This window comes from Pelophylax lessonae (assembly GCF_965119305.1).
Source record: "Pelophylax lessonae genome assembly, chromosome: 7".
Taxonomy (NCBI): domain Eukaryota; kingdom Metazoa; phylum Chordata; class Amphibia; order Anura; family Ranidae; genus Pelophylax; species Pelophylax lessonae.
This window is the reverse complement of record NC_138774.1, coordinates 46,082,427-46,093,080: the sequence shown is the minus strand read 5'-3', so window position 1 is coordinate 46,093,080 and position 10,654 is coordinate 46,082,427. Positions and strand designations below refer to the sequence as shown.

General features: G+C 42.7%; 1 protein-coding gene across 1 annotated transcript in view; it reads left to right on the top strand.

Moving 5' to 3' along the window:
• Positions 1–10,654, top strand: part of LOC309560450 (uncharacterized protein) — a gene marked incomplete at its 3' end in the record, with an annotated part of 506,030 nt that overhangs the window by 354,254 nt on the left and 141,122 nt on the right. The window contains exon 3 of the mRNA XM_082264083.1: positions 9,205–9,483. Coding sequence (XP_082120209.1) covers positions 9,205–9,483 — 279 coding nt within the window. The remainder of the gene's footprint in view (positions 1–9,204; positions 9,484–10,654) is intronic.

Genomic DNA, 10,654 nt, shown 5'->3' with positions numbered 1-10,654 from the left:
TTTTTTATTTTTTTTTAACTAAAATAAGACATAGCAAAATACCCCAAACCATAAAAACAATAATGGCCAGTTCACACCACCAGCAGTTCAGTGGGTTTTTTTCTGCATCAAAAACGAATAGATAGTAGGTTATATGGTTTCCAATGGCATAGCTTACCCCAGTGCAGTTCGTTCCATTGTGTTCCAGTTCCAGAAAAAAAAGTAGAACATGCTGCATTTTTCCTGCACTGGACTGTACTAAAACGTGGTAAAACACATCAAAACACACCGGAATGCATTGGAACGCATCAAAAACGCACTGGACCCCAATACAGTGAAAAAGAAAACAGGAAAAAAAAAAGCATTCGGGAACGCACTGGAACGCGCTAAAAACGTGCATGCAGAAACACACCTGTAATGGATCTGGAGTACATTTTTGTGGTGTGAACCAGCCCTAAGGCTGAATTCACTGCCAGAGCAATTCTCTGTTGCCGGTGTTCCGTGAAAATTACCTACCCGTGAGAAAAACCTACCCTCGTCACTTCCGGTTCACGGCAGTGTGTGTAATGCGGCGGTTACATTAAAACAACTGTGCTGAAATATGAGTAATCTCCGCTCCTGTCCCTGGCACTTCCCTGATCTCGGCTACTAAATATAACAGCGGCGGCGGGTGTATGAAAACATAAATCACGGAGAGAGAGCCGCTTTTATATTTACTAGCCAACATCAGGGTAGTGACAGGGACAGGAGAGGAGATGACTCATATTGCAGAACAGCTGTTTTAATGTAACCGCCGCGTGGATAGGTTTTTTTTCACGGTACACCGTGATCATTTCATACCAGTGCGCATGCGCACTAGTCACCTCCTCAGCTCTTCCATTACGTATCCGGGGCTGTGAGCATGCGCACTGCTGCGCTGCTCAGCTGTTCCTAGCAGGAAGTGACGAGGGTAGGTTTTTCTCACGGGGTAGGTAATTCTCACGTTACACCGGCTGCAGTAAGGGGCAGTATGGTGCATGTTTCAGCACATGACATGGCTCCCTTTTTTGTACAAACTTTATTTGAAGTGTACAAGATGTACACTTCATTTATAGCAATGTACAAGATGTACACTTCATTCACAGCAATGTACAGTAGTGTGATGCGTTGTGTTGCTTTACATTGCCATGTGATACAGCACAGTGCACTGCCATCAAATGCAGTATGTCTGCATTGTATTGCAGTGTGAATGGAACACATTGGAAAATATTGTTTCCTGTGTGTCCCTGCGGTGACAGATGTTTTACCATGTGCTAAAATGCCTGTCACTGCATGTAGTGTGAATTCACCCTAAAACATTCCAGCATATTACCCCCCCCCCCCCCCCAGTATTTTGGTACAGGTGCTATGTACATACAGGGAACATTTACATTTATAAAAAAAGTGGAAGAATCCAGAAAGGATACCTCTTACCTGTAGACCTGGATCTGTAATACAGAAACAAAGAGCCCAGATGAAGTTGATGTAATGTTTAGGGTGGGACAAAGAAACCGAGTTGAAGGAAAGGCTGCGCCGGTGTGCTACCTGAAAGATGATACTGCATAGTGAGAGATTGCGTGCCTGTGTACAGCGGCAACATGGAGCAGCTTCCCAGTCAGGTTTATAGAAGAGCTGGTTTTATCAGATTTTATGTTAGTGTGTTTTTAAGGCAAATTTGTCTAGGAGACAGAGAGCACTATGTGTTTTTTCTTTGTTTTGAATGTCACTTCCGTGCATGCGCGCAGGTGTCACAATTACAGCAGTGTAGTTATATTCCCTGTGCTTCCATGTCCCTATTCACCAAAGTGACAAGACAACTTCCTGTTGCAGATCACAATGTCCAGTGCATGTGTTGCCATATACTGTTTGTCACACCACAAAAGTGAGAAGAGTGCTAATATCATAAAAACACATCTTCCATCTGTATGTCAGCTGTCTGTGTCTGTTAATGTTCTGCCTATGTGTAGCTGTCAGATCTATTTAGCTCTTACCTGCAGAGCACCAGACTGAGAGACCCGGGGATTGTGGGATATGTAGTTTCCTCACAGGAAGTGTCAGTTCTCACACTACAGAGGACATGCATTAACCTGTGCAGTGCCATACCACATGCCTCATGTTTCAATATGAACATAAACTGCTGACACCAGAATGTGAAGATTTATTGTACTATAGGCTGTATGTACAGGACAACAAATGACACAATGAAACTACATGATCAACACACAGGTGCAGGTAGGAAGGTTTATATAAATATATTAAAACATTTTATAAATATAAGATGAAGCCAGTTAAAAAAAATCATGTTCCATTACAAAGTGAAAACCTATCAATACTAAGTGATAATGGTGAATTATGTGCAATATAAGCTGTGTCCAGGAATGAACACCGTACAAAGCGCCTAACCTGAACTGGCCATACATGTAAAGATCTCTGTAGTTCAGACTGAGGGTTGATTTCTCTAACAGAATCACCTGCTGTGGCCCCCGACTCTCAATATACATTTGATTGGACGCAGGGGCTGTTCAGCCAACAATTTTCCACTCGGCTTCTTTGACAAAAGAGATTGAACGATCAGCTGATGTCAGTCCTGGGGGTGCTGATAAGAGGTCCCAGAAAATGTATTTTACCCGATTCAGTAGATGACCCCCAGGTGCTAAAAAATAAAAAAGAACACTGCTACCCTTGTACTGTGTATAGAGAAGGAGGAAAGGATGATGGGTTATGTGTGTCATGGTGGAATGGACGCTTCCTCAGGAGATGGTCGGGGGAATGTGATGTTGGATCATTTTTATTTGCAGTTATAAGTTGTTATGCCCGAGTCCTATGTTGTAGTCTTGTCTTTAATACTAATGTAGAAAGATCTATGAATTCATTGGTAGTACGGCTACTTTTCTTAGGACTTTCTGTTTTGCTGATCTGGGAGGTGGTTAGAGGTCACATGACAGACATCCGGGTCGGTGATTGGAGAACACAGGAATCCTATATTACACACAGAAAACATGTCTTATACTCTGAGCCACAGAATATACAGCTGCAAGAAAAAGTATCTGAACCCTTTGGAATGAGATGGATTTCTGCACAAATTGGGCAAAAATGTGATCTGATCAACATCTAAGTCACAACAATAGACAATCACAGTCTGCCTAAACTAATAACACACAAAGAATGAAATGTTGCCATGTTTTTATTGAACACACCATGTAAACATTCACAGTGCAGGTGGAAAAAGTATGTGAACCCCTAGACTAATGACATCTCCAAGAGCTAATTGGAGTGAGATGTCAGCCAACTGGAGACCAATCAATGAGATGAGATTGGAGGTATTGGTTACAGCTGCCCTGCCCTATAAAAAACACACACCAGTTCTGGGTTTGCTTCTCACAAGAAGCATTGCCTGAATTGAATGATGCCTCGCACAAAAGAGCTCTCAGAAGACCTACAATTAAGAATTGTTGACTTGCATGAAGCTGGAAAGGGTTATAAAAGTATCTCCAAAAGCCTTGCTGTTCATCAGTCCACTTTAAGACAAATTGTCTATAAATGGGCATCCTCAAGTGGGAGGGGGAATTGCACCGGACATTCTCCGAACCCCAAAGACGAAACATCATTCGCTTCTCCCTTAAATCCTCCATTTGTACCCGTGTCCAGGAATCCAATTATAAAATACTCACTCACTGGTATTACTCACCTTCCCGACTCAGACATATTTTCCCGGAGTCGTCTGATAGTTGCTGGAGGTGCCAACAGGATGTGGGCACTTTGTCCCACATTTTCTGGCACTGCCCCAGACTTAAGGACTTTTGGACGGAAGTCCGCCGTGTTGTTCAATTGATGACTGAACGGGACGTCCTGGAAGACCCGGCTTTTTTCTTGCTCCACTGTTCGGGCATGGCTCCGAAACGTTACAAACGCTCGGTTCTACGGCATCTCACGGACGCGGCAAAGTCGTGTATAAGTCTCTGTTGGAAAAGCGAGGCCCCCCCTACGATTGCCCTTTGGCTGCAGAGGGTGAAGTGGATCAACGACTTGGAGGATCTGGTGCTCACCGCACGGGGTAGAAGGGAACAATACTCTAAAACCTGGGATTGCTGGAATGCGTTTATCCTTTCCGACGAAGGGCGAGCCTTGAGTGAGCCCCCTTCGCGGCCCGAGACCTGATGGAGTGGGGGTCGCCCGCGCGGTTCACCCATGACCTCATCACATTGTTGTTCACAATCCCCACCCACCCTCCTTTCCATTCTTACCTGCCTCCCCCCCCTCCTATACCTATGCCCCCACGTTGTATCTTCCTCCCCTTCTTTTCTACTCTCTCTGTAATTGATTCTGTGGACTTGATTTGAAACGTGTCCGCTAGTTGGACAAGCCGATCCTTTGCATCACGATGGGGTTAGTTACTGTTTGTTATGTTTTCTACATTGCGGACCCCTCTCTTGTTGACCGCGCACGACGTGGACAATTCTTTTGACTCTGTTCTTTTGATGCACTTTGTATTTTATTCCTGTTTGCCTAAATAAAGAATTTGAAAAAAAAAAATTGTCTATAAATGGAGAAAGTTCAGCACTGCTGCTACTCTCCCTAGGAGTGGCCGTCCTGTAAAGATGACTGCAAGAGCACAGCGCAGACTGCTCGATGAGGTGAAGAAGAATCCTTGAGTGTCAGCTAAAGACTTACAAAAGTCACTGGCAAATGCTAACATCCCTGTTAGCGAATCTACAATACGTAAAACACTAAACAAGAATGGATTTCATGGGAGGATACCACAGAGGATGCCACTGCTGTCCAAACAAAACATTGCTGCATTACAGTTTGCACAACATTTTGCAAAAAAATTGACATTTTCTACTTTGACAGTTAAAAAATATCCAATATATTCAATTTTTGTCATATATTTAGGCCAAAATGTATTTAGCTACATGTCTTTGACAAAAAAAATTCTCAATGAGCATTTTTTTTAAGACCGGAAGATTTTACCCCATTCCTGAACAGGCCATATTTTGCGATTCGGTGCTGTGTTACTTTAACGGACAATTGCGCGGTCATGCGACGCTATACCCAAATTAAATTTATGTACTTTTTTTCCACACAAATAGAGCTTTCTTTTGGTGGTATTTGATCACCTGTGCGATTTTTTTTTTTTTTTTTTTTTTTACTTTTTGTGCTATAAACAAAAAGAGTGACAATTTTGAAAAAATAATATTTTTCACATATTTTTTTTTATATGAAATTCCCCCCCAAAAGATGTAAAAATCTAAATTTTTTAACATTTTAGGCCAATTTGTTTTCTGCTACATGTTTTTGGTAAAAAAAAATTGCAATAAGCGTATTTTGATAGGTTTGCGCAAAAGTTATTGCAGCTACTAACTACGGGAAATTTTATGTCATTTTTATTGTTTTTTTTAACTAGTAATGGCAGCGATCTGAGATTTTTTTTTTTTTTTTTTGCGGGACTGCGACATTGCGACGGACAGATCAGACCCCTAACTGACATTTTTGACACTTTTGGGGGTACCAGTGACATTACTACAGTGATCAGTGCTATAAATATGCACTGTTACTGTAATAATGACACTGGCAGGGAAGGGGTTAACTTTATTGGTGATCAGGGGGTTAAATGTATGCCTGGTGCTTACTGACGTGTGTGGGGGGGGGGGATTGAGTGACACAGGCACAGATCTCAGGTTCATCTCAGGAATCCTGTAATCTGTCCCTGCCTGTCACATAGGAGATCCGCCCGCTTTGTTTACACAAGCGGGCGGGTTTCCTCACTCGATCCCCGACGATCAGGAAAGAGCGGCGGTGATCACCGCCTCTCCTCCCCTGGCCCGAATCCTGTGTCTGAATACAGCGGGAGCGAGCCTCCGGCGCACGCACGGCCGTGAAGGGGAGGAGTCCAGCGACGTAGGTCTACTTCGCTGGACGATGACGAGCCACTTTGCCGCAGTACCCTCAATGTGAGCGGTCAGCAAGTGGTTAAAATGTAAAACACCCGCAAAAATGTATAATGTTTTCAAGAATATTCATTGCACAAATTTCACAGCCCCCCACTGTGCAGTCTGAAATCCCCCTCCCCCCTGTCTCTCTAATCGCAGTACCCCCTTTTACACTCTCTGCCTCCCCTGCGCAGTCATACCTTCGGCATTAACAGGTAGACAATACTATTAGCAATGTGTTTTAAGTTTGAGTAAGAGATTGGAGACATCCTACAGGAGATGGTCAGAGACAGCGAACATGATACAGGAGATAGAGACTGAGGACATGATACAAGAGATGGCCAGAGACTGCGGACATGATACAGGAGCTGGTCAGAGACTGCAGACATGATACAGGAGATAGTCAGAGACTGCGGACATGATACAAGAGATGGTCAGACTGCGGACATGATACAAGATATAGTCAGTGCCTGCAGACATGATACAAGAGATGATCAGAGACTGCGGACATGATACAAGAGATGATCAGAAACTGCGGACATGATACAAGAGATGATCAGAGACTGCGGACATGATACAAGGGATGATCAGAGACTGCGGACATGATACAAGGGATGATCAGAGACTGCGGACATGATACAAGGGATGATCAGAGACTGCGGACATGATACAAGGGATGATCAGAGACTGCGGACATGATACAAGAGATGGTCAGACACTGCGGACATGATACAAGAGATGGTCAGACACTGCGGACATGATACAAGAGATGGTCAGACACTGCGGACATGATACAATAGCACAAGGGGGGGCGGGAGAGCACAGGGGAAGCAGAGAGCACTGAAGGAGCTGAAGGGTGGGGGGAGACTGTAGAGAATTAAGGGGGGGGGGCTTGGAAAGCATTGCAGGGGGGTTGGAGAGTGAAGGGGTGGAGAGCACGGGGGGGCAGGGAAAACCAGGGGGACGGGGGGGGGGGTGGATGGAGAGCACGGGGGGAGGGGGGACTGGAGAGCACTGGGGGGGGACTGGAGATCACTAAGGGGGAGCACAGGGAGGTGGAGAGCACTGGGGGAGCATGAGGGGTGAGGCTGAAAAATACTGTGGGGAGCTGAAGAGCACGGGGGGCTAACAAACACTGGGGGCTGGAAAAGAGGGGGCTGGACAGCACTGGGGGGGGTCCAGCAAAAGAAGTTGGATAGGAGGGGGATGGGACAGCTGCATATAGAGGAATTGATCTTTCCGTATTCCTCCTGCAGCCGCTCAATGCCTGCAGGAGGGAGAGGAGGAGAATCGGACATTCAGTGGCTGCAGGAGGAATATGGAAAGATCAACTCCTCTATAGGGCTGCAACTAGCGATTATTTTCATAATCGATTAGTTGGCCAATTATTATTGTTAAAAGGGTTGGTGTATTATAATTTAGTTAATATTTGCAGTGGTAAATATAAATATTCAGCTATATAGTTGGATCCACTCTGAGACAGATATATGTATTATTAGAGGTTTAAATGTGGTACATATCAGACTCAGAGATCAATATTTTTAAAAGACCTAAAACACTGTTTTGTAAATTTTCAGACCGGATTGGTATATAATATTCATGATAGACTCTTTATTAATAGGCAGGTAGTTTGATACCAGCTCCCTGCGCCTGCTGTCACTTATGCTGGCCATACACAAACTACATTTTTTTAGAAAATTTTTAAAAACATTTATCCGATTTTTCTAACCATTAGTGGGGTCCATTTGGTGTTCGTTGTCAACCACAGTGACAGGAAAATTTCTAAGGAGCAGAATAGAAAACTTCTCGATCAAACTAATCTTCAAATAGTGTATGTGGTTTTTGCTCAGAAGTTATATTCATTTTAAAATTGAATGTTAAAAGCAAGTGGAATTTTCAAACAACACTCGTCCATTCAACGAATATACAAATAATATTTGTACAAATATAGATGCAAATATTTTTGTCCAAAAATCCAATACATGTATGAGCAGCAGAAGACATTTAGTAGCAGCAGCATGCTTTTTTTTATCACCTGTCATGATGGGGTTAAAAAAAAAAAATAGGCCTTTATAGTTAAAAAAAAGCAGATATCGCTACTGTAATATAATTATAATTTCTACTGTGAAACAGTGAAAGTATTATACTTTGTATCATGTGTATGTATATAAAATAAATATGCCCAGGAGTCGGATATGCAGGATATTATAACTGGGAGTCAGACATGAAGCTATATGAAGGGTGGAGGGGGGAAATAACATTTTTATATTAAAGTAGTACTAACAGCTGAGACTTTTTTTCATGGATATAATAATTGTAAATATAATGCACAATACTAGTAAACTTTTACTTTAAATGTAATTGTAATGCCTTCTATCACCTCTAGTCTATCACCTCCACCTTCTCTGGGGTCAGATGCTCATCTTCCCAGCACAGAGCCCTTAAAGTGATTGGAAACGTTGGATTTTTTCTTTTTAACAACAATCTTTCCATACTTACCCTCTCTGTGTAATGATTTTGCACAGAGCAGCACTGATTCTCCTCTTCTGCCTCCCCCCCCCCCACGGCACTTCTGGCCCCTCCTCCCTTCAAAGTGCCCCTATAGGAAGCAGCAAAGTATAGTACTGTATAGAGTGTCCCTATAGCAAGGTAAAAAAAACCTCTGCCTTTAGAATCACTTGGTCCCTGCTCTTGCCCAGGACTACATTTCCCATGAGGCATTGCTCCTCACACATTCACAGGTTCTCTGCCATCTACATACATGTATGGACGGTGTACTGAGCTGTATGTGTGCTGCACTGTATTTTCTGATATGTAAACAAATAATGCATTCTGTATGCAGGACAACTAATCGGCTGACCGATTAATCGATTATGAAAATAGTTGACAACTATTTTCATAATTGATTAGTTGTCAATTAATCGATTAGTTGTTTCAGCCCTACTTCTCTATATGCTGCTTTCCCATCCCCCTCCTATCCAGGCACTCACCTTCTTACTGCCCCACCGCAAGAGTAGCGCGGACTGAAGGAGCAACTACCGCAGCTGCCTTCACACAAAGATGCAGGCCAGCCCGGCGGCAGCAGCCTGACACCCCCCCCCCCCCCCCCAGCTGCGTGGCACCCGGGGTGGGGCGCTCCTCCCTTGGTACACCACTGATAAACACATTCAATGTTATACATCCCCCTCCCCTCCATATACCATCACCTCCTACATCATCACATATTACACACACGACACCTCTGATCCTGGGTCACATCTTCCTCTTCTCTCTGCAGGGATCCATATTGTACAGAAGATGTACGGCTGTGAGCTGAGAGATGACGGCGGCACTGCGGGGTATCAGCAGTACGGATATGATGGGAGAGATTTCATGTATCTGGACACACAGAGATGGATCTGGATCCCGACCATGAATGAGGCTCAGATCTCCACACAGAGATGGAACAGTCCGGAGGAGAGAGATGGGGAGAGAAGGAAGAATTATCTAGAGAATGTCTGTATGGAGGAGCTCAAACAATTCATAGAATACGGGAGAGGAGATCTGGAGAGGAGAGGTGACTGTATACATTATCCCAACAACCTAAATACACTGTATACACACTACATCTTAACACTGTATACACATTACACCCTATATACACACTACATCCCATATACACGTTATACACACCAGTGTTAATTTTGGCAGCAAATTTCAATTTAGTCTTAGTCTTAGGACTAAAATGGCATTTTAGTTTTAGTCCCATTTTAGTCTTCTACAAGTGTTTTAGTTTTAGTCTACTAAAACTCTAGTACATTTTAGTCAACTATAATGGAATGGGTGTAGTTCAATTGTAATTTGTAATGCATTATTTAAGGATTTCTCTACAATTTCCAAACTCATTATATACTACTGCTGGACCTGGAGTGAAAAATCTAATATGTTATTATGGTATTAAGCTTTGAGCATGCACCAGTGTTAATTTTGGCATCAAATTTCGATTTAGTTTTAGTTATAGTCTTTTGACTAAAATGCCATTTTGGTTTTAGTCGTATTTTAGTCATCTGAATTGTTTTAGTTTTAGTCGTATTTTAGTCGACTAAAATTGTGTTAATTTATTCGACGAAAACGTTTTAGTTGGTTTTAGTTGACAAAATTAACACTGATACACACACTACATCCCATATACATGTTACACACACTACATCCCATATACACGTTATACACACTACACCTTATTCACACTGTATATACATTACACCCTATATACACTGTATACACATTACATCCTATATACACACTATACTCTATATACACTGTATACACCCTAGATACACACTACACCCCATATACACTGCATACACACTACACCATATATACACAGTATACACCCTACTCCCTATATACACACTACACCCCGCACACACTGTATACACACTACATCCTATATACACTGTATACACCCTACTCCCTATATACACTGTATACACATTACACCCGATATACACACTACACCCTATATACACCGTATACACATTACATCCTATATACACTGTATACACACTACACCCTATATACACTGTATACACACTACATCCTATATACACTGTATACACACTACACCCTATATACATTGTATACACACTACATCCTATATACACTGTATACACACTACACCCTATATACACTGTATACACACTACACCCTATATACACTGTATACACACTACATCCTATATACACTGT